At 41.8% G+C, this 19,545-nt stretch overlaps 1 protein-coding gene across 1 annotated transcript in view; it reads left to right on the top strand.

Moving 5' to 3' along the window:
- Positions 1-19,545, top strand: part of CFAP57 (cilia and flagella associated protein 57) — a 76,982-nt gene that overhangs the window by 19,186 nt on the left and 38,251 nt on the right. The window contains exons 6-10 of the mRNA XM_060142649.1: positions 5,870-6,009; positions 6,798-6,963; positions 7,663-7,776; positions 16,639-16,851; positions 18,137-18,310. Coding sequence (XP_059998632.1) covers positions 5,870-6,009; positions 6,798-6,963; positions 7,663-7,776; positions 16,639-16,851; positions 18,137-18,310 — 807 coding nt within the window. The remainder of the gene's footprint in view (positions 1-5,869; positions 6,010-6,797; positions 6,964-7,662; positions 7,777-16,638; positions 16,852-18,136; positions 18,311-19,545) is intronic.

Raw genomic sequence — 19,545 nt, 5'->3', positions numbered from 1 at the left:
TAAATTTAAGAAAATTGAAATCATATCAAGCATCTTTTCTGACCACAATGCTATGAGATTAGAAATCAATTACAGGGGAAAAAACATAAAAAACACAAACACATGGAGGCTAAACAATACGTTAGTAAATAACCAAGAGAACACTGAAGAAATCAGGGAAATCAAAAAATACCTAGAGACAAATTACAATGAAAACACGATGATCCAAAACCTATGGGATGCAGCAAAAGCAGTTCTAAGAGGGAGGTTTATAGCAATACAATCCTACCTCAGGATACAACAAACATCTCAAATAAACAATCTAACCTTACACCTAAAGGAACTAGAGAAAGAAGAACAAACAAAACCCGAAGTTAGTAGAAGGAAAGAAATCATAAAGATCAGAGCACAAATAAATGAAATAGAAACAAAGAAAACAGTAGCAAAGATCAATAAAACTAAAAGTTGGTTTTTTGAGAAGATAAAATTGAAAAACCATTAGCCAGACTCATCAAAAAAAGAGGAAGAGGACTCAAATCAGTAAAATTAGAAATGAAAAAGAGAAGTTACAACAGACACTGCAGAAATACAAAGCATGCTAAGAAACTACTACAAGCAACTCTATGCCAATAAAATGGACAACCTGGAAGAAATGGACAAATTCTTAGAAAAGCACAACCTTCTGAGACTGAACCAGGAAGAAATATAAAATATGAACAGACCAATCACAAGTAATGAAATTGAAACTGTGATTAAAAATCTTCCAACAAACACAAGTTCAGGACCAGATGGCTTCACAGGTGAATTCTATCAAACATTTAGAGAAGAGCTAACACCCATCCTTCTCAAACTCTTCCAAAAAATTGCAGAGGAAGGAATACTCCCAAACTCATTCTATGAGGCCACAATCATGCTGATACCAAAACCAGACAAAGATACTACAAAAAAAGAAAATTACAGACCAATATCACTGATAAACATAGATGCAAAAATCCTCAACAAAATACTAGCAAACAGAATCCAACAACACATTAAAAGGATCGTACACCATGATCAAGTGGGATTTATCCCAGGGATGCAAGGATTCTTCAATATATGCAAATCAATCAATGTGATACACCATATTAACAAATTGAAGAATAAGAACCGTATGATCATCTCAATAGATGCAGAAAAAGTTTTAGACAAAACTCAACACCCAGTTATGATAAAAACTCTCCAGAAAGTGGACATAGAGGGAACCTACCTCAACATAATAAAGGACATATATGACAAACCCACAGCAAACATCATTCTCAGTGGTGAAAAACTGAAAGCATTTCCTCTAAGATCAGGAACAAGACAAGGATGTCCACTCTCATTGCTATTATTCAACATAGTTTTGGAAGTCCTAGCCACGGCAATCGGAGAAGAAAAGAAATAAAAAGAATCCAAATTGGAAAAGAAGAAGTAAAACTGTCACTGTTTGCAGGTGACATGATACTATACATAGAGAATCCTAAAGGTGCCACCAGAAAACTACTAGAGCTAATCAATGAATTTGGTAAAGTTGCTGGATACAAAATTAATGCACAGAAATCTCTTGCATTCCTATATGCTAATGATGAAAAATCTGAAAGAGAAATTAAGGAAACACTCCCATTTACCATTGCAACAAAAAGAATAAAATACCTAGGAATAAACCTACCTAGGGAGACAAAAGACCTGTATGCAGAAAACTATTAGATGCTGATGAAAGAAATTAAAGATGATACCAACAGATGGAGAGATATACCATGTTCTAGGATTGGAAGAATCAATATTGTGAAAATGACTGTACTACCCAAAGCAATCTACAGATTCAATGCAATCCCTATCAAATTACCAATGGCATTTCTTACAGAACTAGAACAAAAAAATCTTAAAATTTGTATGGAGACAAAAAAGACCCCGAATAGCCAAAGCACTCTTGAAGGAAAAAAGCAGAGCTGGAGGAATCAGACTCCCTGACTTCAGGCTATACTACAAAGCTACAGTAATCAAGACAGTATGGTACTGGCACAAAAACAGAAATATAGATCAATGGAACAGGATAGAAAGCCCAGAGATAAACCCACGCACCTATGGTCAACTAATCTATGACAAAGGATGCGAGGATATACAATGGAGAAAAGACGGTGTCTTCAATAAATGGTGCTGGGAAAACTGGACAGCTACGTGTAAAAGAATGAAATTAGAACACTCCCTAACACCATACACAAAAATAAACTCAAAATGGATTAGAGACCTAAATGTAAGGCCGGACATATACAACTTTTCGAGGAAAATATAGGAAGAACACTCTTTGACATAAATCACAGCAAGATCTTTTTTGATCCACCTCCTCAAGTAATGGAAGTAAAAACAAAAATAAATAAATGGGACCTAATGAAACTTAAAAGTTTTTGCACAGCAAAGGAAACTACAAACAAGACGAAAAGACAACCCTCAGAATGGGAGAAAATATTTGCCAACGAATCAATGGACAAAGGATTAATGTCCAAAATATATAAACAGCTCATGCAGCTCAATATTGAAAAAACAAACAACCCAATCCAAAAATGGGCAGAAGACCTAAATAGACATTTCTCCAAAGAAGACATACAGATGACCGAGAAGCTCATGAAAAGATGCTCAACATCACTAATTATTAGAGAAATGCAAATCAAAACTACAGTGAGGTATCACCTCACACCAGTTGGAATGGGCATCATCAGACAATCTACAAACAACAAATGCTGGAGAGGATGTGGAGAACAGGGAACCCTCTTGCATTGTTGGTGGGAATGTAAATTGATACAGCCACTACGGAGAACAGTATGGAGGTTCCTTAAAAAACTAAAAATAGGGTTTCCCTGGTGGCGCAGTGGTTGAGAGTCCGCCTGCCGATGCAGGGGACACGGGTTTGTGCCCCGGTCCGGGAGGATCCCACATGCCGCGGAGCGGCTGGGCCCGTGAGCCATGGCCGCTGAGCCTGCGTGTCTGGAGCCTGTGCTCCGCAACGGGAGAGGCCACAACAGTGAGAGGCCCGCATACCACAAAAAAAAATCTAAAAATAGAATTACCATATGACCCAGCAATCCCACTACTGGGCATATACCCTGAGAAAACCATAATTCAAAAAGACACATGCACCCCAATGTTCATTGCAGCAGTATTTACAATAGCCAGGACATGGAAGCAACCTAGATGCCCATCGACAGATGAATGGATAAAGAAGATGTGGGACATATATACAATGCAATATTACTCAGCCATAAAAAGGAACGAAATTGGGTCATTTGTACAGACGTGGATGGATCTAGAGACTGTCATACAGAGTGAAGTAAATCAGAAAGAGAAAATATCGTATATTAACACATATATGTGGAACCTAGAAAAATGGTACAGATGAACCTGTTTGCAGGGCAGAAATTGAGACATAGATGTAGAGAACAAACATATGGACACCAAAGAGGGAAAGTGGCGGGGAGCAGGGGGTGCTGGTGGGATGAATTGGGAGATTGGGATTTACATGTATACACTAATATGTATAAAATGGATAACTAATAAGAACCTGCTGTATAAAAAAATAAATAAAATAAAATTCAAAACCAAATTACATTCATAAATGGATGTTGCTCTGTAGTTTTCTTGTGATGCCTTTATCTGCTTCTGGTATCCAGGTAATACTGACCTCATAGAATGAGGTGCAGAGACATGGTGGAAAAGAGAGAATTGCTTTTGTTTTAACATAACAGGAATTTGAGTGTACTTAAAAGCTTGTCAGCTAATATATAAGTCATTACGTTGTATACCCCAAACTAAGACATTTTTATCATTCCACCTGGGGACACTTCATTCACAAGGACTCAGAAAGGACTAATTTGATGGCTGGATCTCCAGTCTGTCCACTTTCTCTGTGTAGAGGGGTGAGCTCATTGCATAGAGCTTCTCTCCCTGCTGGTGGGCAGGGCCTCTCAGAAGGAAGGCTGTGTGGGGAGGAGAGAACTAGACCAGAGAGTGGGACCTTCTGTGGAGGGGAGTGTTTCCACTCTCTCTCCCAGGCTAGAACAGTTTCCTGCTTGTCTCTTCATGTACACTCTGCCCTCCAGCCCCTGAATTATATTCTGTTTGGCTGCCAGAGTGATCTTTTCAAATCCCAGACGTGGTTGTCACAAAATACACATCCTCCACCACCTCCACCGTCATCACAGCTGCGATCCTTCATTGGCTTCCTGGGCTCTGAGAAGAACTGAACTGGGTGCACAGGGCTGGGCAATGTCTGGCCCAGGCTGCTTTCCGCAGCCCCATCCCATCATTCCACCTGATAGGACAGGCCTTTCTGATCACCATGGGTCTGCATGTTCCCTCTGCCAAAAGGCTTCAGTATGCTCCTACCTCTGCCTGGGGCACTCTTATATTGTCCCCTTCCCCACATTAGTTCTTGCTCATCCTTCAGGGGAAAAAAAAAAAAAAACTAGTAGAAATGTGCTAGTAGAGACAGCAAGATTGAAGATATTGGAGAAAGAAGGGGAAGCAGATGGAGAAGAATGGGAATAATCTGTGCCTACCCCCACCCCAGCCCAGCACCTCTTTCTGCCACAGTAGAGAAGGGAAGCGTCTGAATTTGAGGGGGTTGCCAGCTCAGCCTTTGCCTTGGCTTGTGAACAAAGTATGTACACCTCATTAAACTCCCCAGTCATCACGCTTCATTCAGGTGTCCCAGGTGTAATGTCTCTGATGACAGACACCTGGAATCTACACAAGCAGTGCAATAGGATAAATTTTAACTTAAAATCATTCACCCAACTCTCCTTGCTGCTGCTTGTGGAGTAACATAGTCTCTCTGCAGAGAAATTTGGGAGTTCTCATTAAGATCTTGAAAATCATTCACACCATTTTGCCCTGTATTCCACTTCTAGAAATACATCTGTTGTGTGGGTCCCAACCTATTGGTGGTGATGCCATCAGCTAGGAATGCCGGAGGCACTACCCGGGGGCTGTATGACTCCTAGCAAAGGCCCCACATACACTCCCCCAACCAGGGCCAATGCTGTGGCCTGACTGGCCCTTTGGTTCTTATTGTGATTGTAGGATGTACTTCATCAAAAACCATCAGGGAACTTTGAGGAACAAGATTTCTTACTCACAGGTCCTGGAGGGTACAGAGCAAGCCCAAGGGCCACACAGTGAGGACATGGTTAAAGAGAGAGGTGGACCTGGGGCTCTGCATTTATTAAGGTTTGAAGGTGGGGTGTCTAGGGTTTTGCGAGTTCACTATTGATTTAATGGTCATTTAGCCACGAGAGTGAGAATTAGGCCACAGGAAGAGAAAAGTGGGGTCACTCAAGAAGTCAGTTATTTAAGTTATCCAGGACTTTCTGCAAAAGGGGTCTTCAAGGGTGGGGACGGCTTAATTCTTTGGCAGATTATTTGGCTGGTAGCTGTGTCATACAACTGGCAATATGTTTATTCAAGATAGATGTCCTTTGAAATAGATGCGTTGAGACTCAAAAGCTTAATGTCAGGCACTTACCCTGCAGTATCTAAGGAAGTAATCAGAGAGGAACACAGAGTTACATGTAAGAATATTTAGTCTAGTGTTACCCCTAACTAACAAAAATCAGAGACCACTTAAATATTCCTATAGTAGAAGGATAGATAAATTAAATTCTGGTATATTCATAGAATAAAATACTTTATTGCCATTAAAATGATGTTTTAAAATAATAATGGTATAGGAAAATATGCATAATGTTAAAGCAGTTTGCCCACAGCCTGATTTCTGTGCATCTGGGCTAATTAACGTCCATAAGTAGTGATGAGAGCTGGAGTGCATTACCAGCCTTTTCCTTCCTCTGCCCCATCTCATTCTGTGTGATTTCTCCAGGGGGAGCCTGCCCACTTTGAGTATCTGATGTACCCGTTGCACTCAGCATCCATCACTGGTCTAGCTACTTGCATCCGCAAACCCCTCATTGCCACCTGCTCTGTGGACCGGTCTGTTCGCATCTGGAATTATGAATCAAAGTAAGGAGTGAAAGGCTTTGCTACTGTGATATGCACGATTTCAGTTGTTAAATTTTCCATGCGAATTATTTTAATTAGAGGTTTGAAATTTTAATTACTTAGAAGCTTTCAGTTGGAAAAGTTTTTTTTTTAATCAAGTCAGTCATACTACCTTGTTCTCTTTACTTTTCACTCTTGCATGAGCTAGAAAATCACTTTATACTTTATTCAGTGCTTGCTACGTGCCAGACACCATGCTTGGCACGTGGGACATAAAGAAACATTTCAATATCTCCCGTCCTTACATACCCTCCTGTGTCCTTCTAGCTTTCCTATCCCCTCACCCCCACTAGACCTGCTTTTTGCCCCACGGAGCTCTCCAGACCATTGATTCGCCCTTTGAATCCAGATCACTGCCCCAACCACCTTCAGCTCCCAGTGATTTTATCCTCCTGGCACAGCTTCCTTGAGAATCTCCAGCCTAGATTGGCCCCATGACGTAACTTCTTTGCTCTTGTATATAGCTGCTGGGGCTGCTGGAAAAAAAATTGTGCAATACTTCTGATTTAGAAATCTAAATGGAGCTGTGCCTTCAACATGTCTAGACAATGCCATATTCAGTCCCTTTACTTGCCATACTCATTGCTGGACACTACCCTCAAGTAACCAAAATCTAGAAAAAAAGGCACCAATAATTGCAAGTAATAAAGTATCTCAAACGCTAGGATAAAAATATGTACCAGATACAATGGAGGACTTGAGGGACTCAGTGGGCTAGACTTATATTCAATAATTTATCTTTTTCACAGCACCCAGGAACTATTTAAGGAATACCAAGAAGAAGCTTATACAATCAGCCTTCACCCATCTGGACACTACATTGTAGTAGGGTTTGCTGACAAACTACGCCTTATGAATCTACTCATTGATGATATACGTTCTTTCAAAGAATACTCTGTCAGAGGGTGCAAAGAGGTAACAACTACTGGAGATAAAGGTCCAGTTTCTTAGAAAGCCAGAGTTGAAATATCAGAACTAGCACAACTGGGGAGGTAGGACCAAAGACTGTCTTAGAGAATTCTGGTGGCTTAAAAAGAAATCCATTTCTCCCACCAAACTTATTGAGTATGTTGGTTCTATCCTCTTTCTTTTATGCCCACCAAAATATATCACTGAACCACACCATGTGAGATCTCACCTGTGATCAGTCCACTCTGTGACTGTGGAGTAATATATGTTTTAAAAGCATTAAAAAGAAAGTTATCACAGAATCGGAGTCACAGCTGGGAAGGCGAGTTTGGCGATTGGGAGGCGCCAGGGAAAATGAGCAACAGGGAGAGACAATAGCCCATCAGATTTCCCCCTGAGATGACTTGTGGAATCAAGACAGTGATCTGAGGAATTGCTCCCCTGTTCTGAAACTTCTTCTGCAGACAAAATGAGTGTTCTATTCTCTGACCCAAGCACCTTCATGATTCGTGCACATGGTAGGGTCAGCATCTTGGCCAATATGAGCTACAGGAATAGTGAAAGTGAAGATGTCAGCACTTCTCAGTCCTATTTGCACCTTCCCCTGATTCCCAATCCTACGTATGGTTTCACCCTGAACTCAACTGTAACCTTCAGATAGACTACTGTCTTTCATTCTTACTCTCTTCCTGTATTTCCTGGTAGTGTTGCTTTAGCAATGGAGGTCACCTGTTTGCTGCAGTCAATGGGAATGTGATTCACATTTTTTCCGCCACCAGCCTGGAGAACATCTCGAATCTGAAAGGACACACAGGGAAGGTAAGTGAGTGGACAGTGTCCAAGGAAACAAGGACTCAGAGCCAAGCATCATGCTAGCCAATGGGGTATAAGTGAACAAAAGAGAAGTGATTCCTTTCCCTCGAAGGTCCCCGTCTAGTTGGGGGAAATGACAATAAAACAAATGCACAGACAGATTTAAGTACTAACTGTAGTAAACTCAGTGAAAGAAAAATATGGGTTGTTATGAGAGGAAGTGGTGAGGAGTGGGCATCATGAGGGAAATTGGGATGTTCACGAAGGCTTGGTCCTAAGGAGTGGCTCGGAATTAATCAGACAGAGCTGGTGGGGAAAATCATTGCAGATAGAGATCCAAAGACCCTGGGCTTCCCTGGTGGCACAGTGTTAAGAATCCGCCTGCCAATGCAGGGGACACAGGTTCAAGCCCTGGTCCAGGAAGATCCCAAATGCCGCAGTGCAACTAAGCCCATGTGCCACAGCTACTGAGCCTGTGCTCTAGAGGCCGTGAGCCACAACTACTGAGCCCACGTGCCACAACTACTGAAGCCCGCACACCACAACTACTGAGCCTGTGTGCCTAGAGCCCATGCTCCGCAACAAGAGAAGCCACCACAATGAGAAGCCCACGCACCGCAACCAACAGTAGCCTCCTCTCACTGCAGCCAGAGAAAAGCCAATGTTCAGCAACAAAGACTCAAAGCAGCCAAAAATAAATAAATAAACAAAGACCCTGAGATGGGAGATTTCTAAGGGTATAGGAGGAACCGTCTGTGAGACTGAAGCATAGGTATCAGGAATGAAACTGAGATTGGTGAGGTTAGCAGCGACCCAAGTTCATGGAACCTTGTTCATGGAACCTTGTAGGCCTTTTAAGGATTTTATACTTTATCCTTCCTGTTCCATGAAATCATTGAAGAGTTTTAGGGCAAGAAATGATATGACCATATTTGCATTTTAAAACATTACTTTGGCTGCAGAATGAAGATTGTATTGAAAAGGACGAGGGTGGAAATGGTAAGGAGATTGTTATCTACATGATAAATGATTAGTATTTTAGACCAGGATGGAGGTGGTACCAATAGGAAGAAGTGGATGGATTCAAAAGATATTTAGGAAGGAAAACCAGTAGTTCCTAAAGATAAAGTAGATATGGAGCATGCAGAAAAGGGAGAGACTAAAGATTGAAAGGGTAAGAAGTCAGCAGATGAATTTGGAGAGAACAAGCAATGGGAAAGGAAAAGCATTCTAAGCAGCAGGATGTGTTGTAGATGCAGGAATGGGAGTATAGAATAGGATGGTGGTTTGTGGTTTATAGGACACATTTAAGGAGTGATAGAAGGAGGAGCTGGAGAAGTCTGCTGTACCATAGAGTATGTATGCCATGCCAAGGAATTGAACATTAGTCTGTAGATGATGAGAAACAATTGGAAGGATTTAAGAAAGGAAGTAATGGTATCAGAAAGATAATTCTCCAAACAGTACTGAGAATGGATTAGAGGGGAGGGAAGTTGGAGTGAAGGAGATCAGCTAGGAAATGAGGGTGAAAAAGGAGCTAGGAACTAAGCCATGGCTTTAGTAGTAGGGACAGAGAGAAAAAAAATATTAAGCTCCATTTTGGACACGTTATGTTTGATGTGTCCAGGAGTGTGATATATGAGTGCAGAGGTCAGAAAGAAGTCAAGGCTAAAAATTCCAATTCAGGGGATTAGGTGGTAGTCAGTAGAAGTCAGAGGCATAGATTAGATCACCAAGGGCTCATGCGGAATCTGAGATCTTGGGCAGGAGATGAATGACCAACATTTAAGGGACTGGTAAAGAAGAGAGAGACTGCAAATGAGGTACAAAGAGAACCTGGAATCGAGGAATTGTATCAAAGAAGCCAGGGAACTGGTTTCCAAAAGCATAAAGTAGTCAGTGGTATTAAATGTCAGAGAGTGGGCTGTGAATACTAAAAAGTGACCACTGAGTTTAGCAATTAACAGGTCACAAGCAAAAGTGCTGTTAAGCACAAGCAGTACTGAGAGTTGCTGCGTTTCCTAAGCTCCAACAGTGTGACTGTGGAGATGCGGAGGAAAGCACACCAGGTGAATGTGATGCTCTTTCCAGGACCATGCACACTCCCATAGGAGGCCCTACCTCACCAACCCAGGAGAGCAGCCATGTTTCCTCACTTTACAAGAATTTATAACACTTGTCTCCAGCCCGGGATATATGTTAGGCTTACATGTGTAATACTGCAAGAAAAAACAAAAACAAAAGAAAATATAGATGGAGCGTGCAGCTAAAGCCATGCATACAGGGAAATTTATGACATTAAATACATGTATTGGAAAAGTGAAAAAGATGAAAATCAGTGATATAACCTTCCAGCTCAATAAATTAGAAATAGAACAGCAAATTAATTCAAAGAAAACAAAAGAAAGGACATCATCAGGATAAGAGCAGGAGTTAATGAAACAGAGAACGTTCACATGATAGAAGATCATCAAAGCCAAAACTTGATTTTTTAAAAAATTTTTACCTTTTTAACATCTTTATTGGAGTATAATTGCTTTACAATTGTGTGTTAGTTTCTGCTGTATAACAAAGTGAATCAGCTATACATATACATACATCCCCATATCCCCTCCCTTTTGCGTCTCCCCTCCCACCCTCCCTATTCTACCCCTCTAGGTGGTCAGAGAGCACTGAGCTGATCTCCCTGTGCTATACGGCTGCTTCCCACTAGCTATCTATTTTACATTTGATAGTGTATATATGTCCATGCCACTCTCACTTCTTCCCAGCTTACCCTTCCCCCTCCCCATGTCCTCAAGTCCATTCTCTACGTCTGAGTCTTTATGCCTGTCCTGCCCCTACGTTCTTCAGAACGTTTTTTTTTTAGATTCCATATATATGTGTTAGCATACAGTATTTGTTTTTCTCTTTCTGACTTACTTCACTCTGAATGACAGACTCTAGGTCCATCTACCTCACTACAACTAACTCAATTTTGTTTCTTTTTATGGCTGAGTAATATTCCATTGTATATATGTGCCACATCTTCTTTACCCATTCATCTGTCATTGGACACTTAGGTTGCTTCCATGTCCTGACTATTGTAAATAGAGCTGCAATGAACACTGTGGTACATGACAAAACTTGATTTTTTGAAAACTCAAAATGAACAAACCTTTAGCATAGCTGATTAAGGGGAAAAAAAGATAGAGAGAAGATATAAGTAACCAATGTGAGGAATGAAAAGGGGATATCAGTACAGGTCCTATAGACATTAAAAAAGATCATAAGAAGATATTATGAACAACTTTATGCAAGTAAATGTGAATACATAGACAAACTGACAAATTCCTAGAAAAATTGAATCTGTAATTTAAAACCTTCTGACAAAGAAAACTATCACTGGAGAAGTATATCAAGTTTTAAGGAAAACATGACACTAATCTTGAAAAAACTCTTCTAGAGAATTAAAAAAAAAAAAGCAAATACTTCCAACATTGTTCTAGGAGGTCAGCATAATTGTGATACCTGTCAAAGACATCACAAGAAAGGAAAACGATAAGCCAGTCTTTTGTATGAACATAAAAAGTCCTACATAAATTATTATCAAACCAATCAAGCAATATATTAAAAGGAAAATACAGCATGACCATGTTGATTTATTCCAGGAATGCAAAGTTATTTTAGATTTTGAAATCAATTAGTGAATACCACATTAACATAGTAAGGATAAAAAAGCATATGCTTATCTCTATAAATCCAGATATAATAAAGATCTATACCATTAACATGCATTCATGATTTTAAAAAAGAAACTAAAAATAATGGGGAACTTATTATATTATAAAAAAAATTTAGGTACTTTGAAAAAATATTTTATTTGGCTGCACCGGGTCTTTAGCTGTGGCACGCGGATCTTCGTTGCAGCATGCGGGCTCTTTGTTGTGGCGTGCAGGCTTCTCTCTAGTTGTGGCGTGTGGGCTCCAGAGTTCACGGGCTCAGTAGCAGTGCACGGGCTCACTAGTTGTGGCACGTGGGCTCTAGAGAGCGCAGGCTTTTTGCCCTGAGGCATGTGGGATATTAGTTCCCTGACCAGGGCTTGAGCCATGTCCCCTGCATTGAAAGGCAGATTCTCAACCACTGGACCACCAGGGAAGTCCCTAAAAATCTTATATAAGACATTTACAGGGACTTCCCTTGTGGCGCAGTGGGTAATACTCTGCGCCCCCAATGCAGGGGGCCTGGGTTCGATCCCCGGTCAGGGAACTAGATCCCACATACATGCCACAACTAAGAGTTCACATGCCACAACTAAGGAGCCTGCAGGCCACAACTAAGTAGCCGGCAAGCCACAACTAAGGAGCCTGCCTGCTGCAACCAAAGAGCCCATGTGCTGCAACTAAGGAGCCCACCTGCCACAACTAAGACCCAGTGCAACCAAATAAATAAATAAATAGTAAAAAAAAAAAGTGCAGCCTGGAGAAAAATAAAGACACAGAAAACCTACAACAAACAGCACACTTGATTATGAAATTATGAAAGCATTCCCTTTGAGATAGAGGACAAAACCTGATGCCTTCTGTTAGCCTTCTACTGAGTCCTATCCAGTGCAATAAGGCAAGGAACTGAACTATGCATTAGTCCACGGGGCTGCCATAACAAAATAGCATAGACTAGATAGCTTATAAACAACAGAAAATTTTCCTCACAGTTTGGAGTGTGGGAAGTCCAAGATCAAGGTGCCAGCATGGTCAGGAGAGGGCCCTCTTTCCTGGCTGCAGACTTCTTGTATCCTCACATGGTGGAAGGGGCGAGCTAGCTCTCTGGAGCCTCTTTTATAAGGGCTCATGAGGGAAGCACTGAGGACCTAATCACCCCCCCAAGGCCCCAGCTCCTAATACCATCATCTTTGAGGGTCAGGATTTCAAAATATGAATTTTGGGGTGAGGAGGTAGCGAGAGACACAGACATTCAGGCCATAGCAAAATAAAAGGCATGAAGGTTGGACAGGATGAAATAAAACTATCACCACAGACATAATCGGGTATGTTGAAAATTCAGAGAATTTGCAGATAAACTATTAAAATCAGTGAATCTAAGAATATTGTTAGAAATAACTATATTTAAGTGCATTTTTACATGATAGTAGAAAACAATTAGAAAATGCAATTTAAGAGGTAGAGCTAGGACTGAGACATGGTAGAGCTAGGACTGAGATGTGGCTGACAGGACTGTAGTCATGGGAACACCCAAAGAGGTAACCAGTGGGTCAGCAGGTTTGTTACTTATAAGGAGATTGAGAAAATCCATTAACGCATTGGAGTTCATGGGAGCCAGTCTCTCTCTATTGGAGAACGGAGTTACAAATACGAAAAGGGGAAAAGGCTAGAAAGTTTTTATTTGGTTGTTTTGTTTAGCAACTTGGCTGAACTAATTCTGAGAAATCTTTTTTTTCTCCTACAGTGGGCAGCCTCGGATGTCTCTGCTCGGATGTTTTTCTACTTTGATCTTTTAGCCTGGCTACCTAGGGCTTGCCCCTGGGTTGACCTAAGATAGTGCTTAAGGCCCCTTAGCCAGTTAGATTTTCACCCTTTACTGTTGGATTTGTGTTCGGCTTAGAGGCTGCTGTCACAGTTCATTGAGTTTATGCTTTTGCTCCATGTTTAGCCAGAGACTAGCAGTTTGGAGATTCCCTCTCTGATTGTACCTGAGAGGGTGCAGCCTTAGCCATGCACACAGCCTTCCAGGCTGCCAGACATAAGCGTGGTTTTATTTCTAAGCCTGACTTCCTGGGAAATGCCCCTGGGTCAGGAGCTTAGTATTCAGTTAGTGTTTGGTCAGATGTGTTTAAACCCCTTGTGCCTGTGATGCTTCTGCCCTGTGTTAATGAGTCATTGTGCAGCTTAGGAGATACTTTCAAGTGTTCCCCATATCCTGCTCTGATTGCTCTTGAGTGGGTGCAGCCTTGCACGTACATACAGCCTTCCCGATCCCCAGAGTTGTCTATGATCCCAGAAGGGCTCTCCTGACTGTCTCTTTCCCTTGTCCTCTCTATTACAATTCTGTTGTTCTGCCATCTTGCTTATATCAAGGAGTTACCAGCCTTCTCTTAATCGCCCTCCACCTAGATCTCCATTGATTTAGATGATGCCCATGGATGGAATTCTCCATGCTCTGTTCCAAATAAGTCAGTCTCCTCAGGCAGAGCTGTAGGGCTCTTTGTCTTATGCCTGACTTCCCTCTGGGAAGAACCCCTGCTCCACTGCACCAGAGCCAGGGGTAGGGACCTTCTTTTCCAAGAGTGACATCCCTACTCCGTGAGTGGCACTTGCAGGTGGAAAGGGGGTGGAATCCCTCATCTTTTCAGCTCCCCCCTCATGGTGCGGAACCCTCACCCTATGAGTTAGCTGGGGCGGGGCAGTCGGGGCACCGGTACTCTCGTGCTTCTGCACTTGGAGTAGGGCTTCCACCAACAGGTGGGAATTGGCTGGGGGAAGGAAGAGGAGGTCTTCTTGGCCACGCCTGCCTGGAATAGAGCTTCTAGGTGGGGATAAGAAACACCAGCAGGTTTCCCAGGGTGAAACCATAGCCAAAGACTGAGATCCAGGGAGAAAGGGAGCCCCAAAGACTGAGATCCAGGGGGAAAGGGAGCCACACCTGCCCAGAGTACACAGGAATAAAGTGTTTGAAGCTGAAGAGGGTGAAGGAGCCGATTATGGCTCATATGCCACAGTCTCTGTTCCTACTGAGATTGAGGAGATTTTCCTGAACGAATGTTTCTACATTTGCTGCATGCCCTTAGGACAATTTCCAAAGACTTTAAATAACTGTTTTTATCGTTTTTAACAGTTACCTTATTGTGTAGGGGGTAGGTCAGCTGAGGTACTTACTCTGCCATCTGGAAGAACCCTCTCTCTGTGCGATTTGTGCAACTCCCTGTGAATCGATAATTATTTCAAAATAAAAAGGTTTTGTAAAACATAGCAATGATTGATTGTAGCGTTAGAGGAGCTATTATGATTCCGTCTTTACACTCATAAAGTGAAATGGAAATGGGAATGTTTCATCTTCAGTATTTTGCAAGCATATGAGAAAATAGAATGTTAACTTTCCCACAAAGCTATGATTAGTGTTTACTGAAGGGCATGTACCAGGAAAGGACATTCTGCCTCAGTCTAGTGGAACACGTAAGAAGTTATCCTCCTTCAGACATACTACAAAGCTATAGTAATCAAGACAGTATGGTACTGGCACAAAAACAGAAAGATAGATCAGTGGAACAGGATAGAAAGCCCAGAGATAAACCCACACACATATGGTCACCTTATCTTTGATAAAGGAGGCAGGAATATACAGTGGAGAAAGGACAGCCTCTTCAATAAGTGGTGCTGGGAAAACTGGACAGCTACATGTAAAAGAATGAGATTAGAACACTCCCTAACACCATACACAAAAATAAGCTCAAAATGGATTAAAGACCTAAATGTAAGGGCAGAAACTATCAAACTCTTAGAGGAAAACATAGGCAGAACACTCTATGACATACATCACAGCAAGATCCTTTTTGACCCACCTCCTAGGGAAATGGAAATAAAAACAAAAATAAACAAATGGGACCTAATGAAACTTCAAAGCTTTTGCACAGCAAAGGAAACCATAAACAAGACCAAAAGACAACCCTTAGAATGGGAGAAAATATTTACAGATGAAGCAACTGACAAAGGATTAATCTCCAAAATTTATAAGCAGCTCATGCAGCTCAATAACAAAGCAAACAACCCAATCCAAAAATGGGCAGAAGACCTAAACAGACATTTCTCCAAAGAAGATATACAGACTGCCAACAAACACATGAAAGGATGCTGAACATCACTAATCATTAGAGAAATGCAAATCAAAACTACAATGAGATATTATCTCACACAAGTCAGAATGGCCATCATCAAAAAATCTAGAAACAGTAAATGCTGGAGAGGGTATGGAGAAAAGGGAACACTCTTGCACTGCTGGTGGGAATGTGAATTGATACAGCCACTGTGGAGAACAATATGGAGGTTCCTTAAAAAACTACAAATAGAACTACTATATGACCCAGCAATCCCACTACTGGGCATATACCCTGAGAAAACCATAATTCAAAAAGAGTCATGTACCAAAATGTTCATTGTAGCTCTATTTACAGTAGCCCGGAGATGGAAACAACCTAAGTGTTCATCATCGGATGAATGGATAAAGAAGATGTGGCACATATATACAATGGAATATTACTCAGCCATAAAAAGAAATGAAATTGAGCTATTTGTAATGAGGTGGATAGACCTAGAGTCTGTCATACAGAGTGAAGTAAGTCAGAAAGAGAAAGATAAATACCGTATGCTAACACATATATATGGAATTTAAGAAAAAAAAATGTCATGAAGAACCTAGGGGTAAGACAGGAATACAGACCTACTAGAGAATGGACTTAAGGATATGGGGAGGGGGAAGGGTAAGCTGTGACAAAGCGAGAGAGAGGCATGGACATATATACACTACCAAATGTAAGGTAGATAGCTAGTGGGAAGCAGCTGCATAGCACAGGGAGATCAGCTCGGTGCTTTGTGACCGCCTGGAGAGGTGGGATAGGGAGGGTGGGAGGGAGGGAGACGCAAGAGGGAAGAGATATGGGAACATATGTATATGTATAACTGATTCACTTTGTTATACAGCAGAAACTAACATACCATTGTAAAGCAATTATACTCCAATAAAGATGTTAAAAATAATAATTTAAAAAAATTTTTTAAAAAGTTATCCTCCTTTCCGTGAAAGGCGTGTGTGTGTGTGTGTGTGTGTGTGTGTGTGTGTGTGTACACTCCTAATTGGGTATGTCTTCATCCCCCATAGATTCGTTCAGTTGCATGGAATACAGATGATAGCAAACTGATTTCTTGTGGCACAGATGGTGCTGTATATGAATGGAATCTGTCCACAGGAAAGAGAGAGACAGAATGTGTGCTCAAGTCCTGCAGTTACAACTGTGTTGCCATCTCCCCTGATGGCAAAATCATCTTTGCTGTTGGATCAGACCAGACTCTCAAGGAGATAGCAGATTCTTCAGTAAGTCTGCCCCTGTCCCCCCTCTGGGCTGCTGCCCTGATTTGCAGAAGACAGCCTCCTGTGTTTACAGCAGAAAGGGATGGAAAGGGGGCCTGTGAGAACAGCGTCCCTTCTTCATGGGATAACACCTGGCTCCTCATTCCTATAGGGTTAGCTCAGTAATTGTTACTCCTGGAATTTCCTGCCCAGCGTCCAACTGACTGGGTTAAATTGTGAGGCCCTTTTCCATTTCTACTTTGCTTGCTGTCTGTAACTTCTCTCCTACCCTCCAGGGATGGAGGTCAGCAGCATCTCTAAACTGTGCTCTAACCCTTGATCTGCACATGCTTTCGTGGGGTAAAAACAGAACTCTAGTTATTGCTATCACCTAAGCTTGCTACCATATTTGTTTGGAAATCCCCAAACTACTCTGAAATTTTAGAATTAGCACGTTGGCTCCAAATAGTTGAGGGAGGAGAGAAGAGCTCAGCAAAGACACTTCCTGCAACTGTGGCTGTGTCCTTCTCCACAAGCCCAGCTGAGAGTAGGGTGTCTCTCCAGTGTGCCCCCAAGTAGCTTGGTCCTGACTCTGTGGTGGCTTCCACAGTGCTGCACCAGGACAAAGCTCCTTTAGGGCAGGGCCATGGTTCACACCTCTTGGTATCCCTACTAGCTAGCACAGTGCATGGCCCACAGCACACATTCAGTAAATATTTGGTGGCTAGATGGGTGGGTGGGTTGATGAGTGAATTAAAGAGCAAAGTAATGAATGAATTCCCTGATAGAATAGTTTTTTGTGTATATAATGGACATTAATAAATGTTTGCTAAATAAATTGATGATCCACATCCCATTCTTAGTTTGAGATACATGGTTAGAATAGCAGTCAAGAGCATAGTCCTGGGAGCCTGACTGCTACCTAAGAGGTGGTTGAGTTGAGGCAACTTCCCTAGTATCTCTGTGACTGTTTCACCGTCTTTAAAGGGTTTTTGTGAGGATTGGATGAGTTACAACCTGTAAAAGCCATAGAACACTGCTTGGCACATGCTTTATGAAGGTTTCCCTTTTTTAGTATGATTCCTAACTCCTTGAGCTGCTTACTCATCGGTCACGCAGCCAAGAAGTATTTAGTTTGTGCCCCTTATGTGCTGGACGGTATGCCAGATGCTAAAACAAATGGAAAAAACACATTTTAAAATCCAGAACTTGCCCTAATGTTGCTATTAGAAGCAAGGAGGAGAATGACGTGGTGACAGTGGGTACACGGCTCAGCCCCTCACCCTGAACAGAGCTGGCTGTGTTCCAGGTCCTTCGAGAGATGTCAGCATTTGGCGTAACCTACACAGCCATCGTCACCTCCCATTCCGGGCACATGTTGTTTGTGGGCACCTCGGTGGGAACCATTCGTGCAATGAAGTACCCGCTGCCTCTGCAGAAACAATTCAACGAGTACCAGGCCCATTGCGGTCCTATCACCAAGGTGAGGGCAACCGTCTCCCCTAGGGCCCAGTCCCAGATCCAGCTCTCAATAGATCCACCTGGTCCTGCCCTCCACATACCACCTTTATCCCTTCAATCTCCCAGCATCTTTTCTCTCCCTTTATTTATTCCTCCAGCCAAATGTTCAATAAACATTTATTGGCTCTTAATACTCTTTGTTTAAACTACTCCCACGAATTTGTTCTAGGAGGTAATCAGAGATGCACCTAAAGATTGAGGTACAAGATTGTTCATCATAATATTTCGCATAATTATGGGCCATTCGAGAGATGTTATAGGCCCCCTGACCACAGCCAGTGGCCTCATGTCCCAGCTGCCGAGTGTTGGCTACTAAAGGCTCACAGGTCTCCTCGCCCTCCACAGAGTCACTCTGGACTAAAAGGAGTCATGGCCCAGGAGATGAGCCCCCACCCGTCCCTGGGGGTCATAGTATGAGCACACATTTGTAAATTGTCCTTCCATTCCCCCTTGTAAAAAAGCAGTGTCTATGTACACATGGGCTCCTGAAGAACAGGCACTGGGAAAATATGTTTTCTCTCCCTCCTCGCCTCTCTTATCCCCAACTGAACAGTACCAACACCTGAGGTTTTGAATTATGTCCCAAACTCTATACCGGCTTGCCTGCAGACACCATCTTTACTAGGAAAGGCTTTTTCATTATAAACTGGAACATTCCTATACTGAGCATGAGTCTTGGGTCCAAAGTAAATTACTATCACATATTCCCCCCTTTTGCTTCAGAGCTACTAAGTTTTGTGGATAAGATGTTTACTTTTCTGATTATAAAAGCAATACATGTTTATTTTAGGAATAAAAATCCTCATAATAGCATTATCATTAATATAGTGATGCATTTTCTTCTACTTTTTTGTGCATATGCTTTAAATAAATTAAGACCATACTGTACGTATGCTCTTGTAGGCTGCTTTTTTTAAATTTATGCTCTTGTAAGCATTTTTTGTATGATTAAATATTCCTCAAAAGCATGATTTTAGTAGCTATTCAAATATCCTATCACAATGATGGAACGTAACTTATTTAACTCTTCTCTTACAACTGGGCATTTAAATTATCATGAACTTATGAATATCCTAGCCTATAGATTTCTCTGAGCATCTCTGATTATTTTCTAAGACTAAATGCCTAGGCAGAGAGCGAATCCTGAGGGAAAGAGCATTGCCATTTTTAAGGTTCTTGACACATATTGGTGACTGT

Source organism: Lagenorhynchus albirostris, chromosome 2 (genome assembly GCF_949774975.1).
Source record: "Lagenorhynchus albirostris chromosome 2, mLagAlb1.1, whole genome shotgun sequence".
Classification (NCBI taxonomy): Eukaryota; Metazoa; Chordata; class Mammalia; order Artiodactyla; family Delphinidae; genus Lagenorhynchus; species Lagenorhynchus albirostris.
This window is presented reverse-complemented; position numbering and strand designations above follow the sequence as displayed.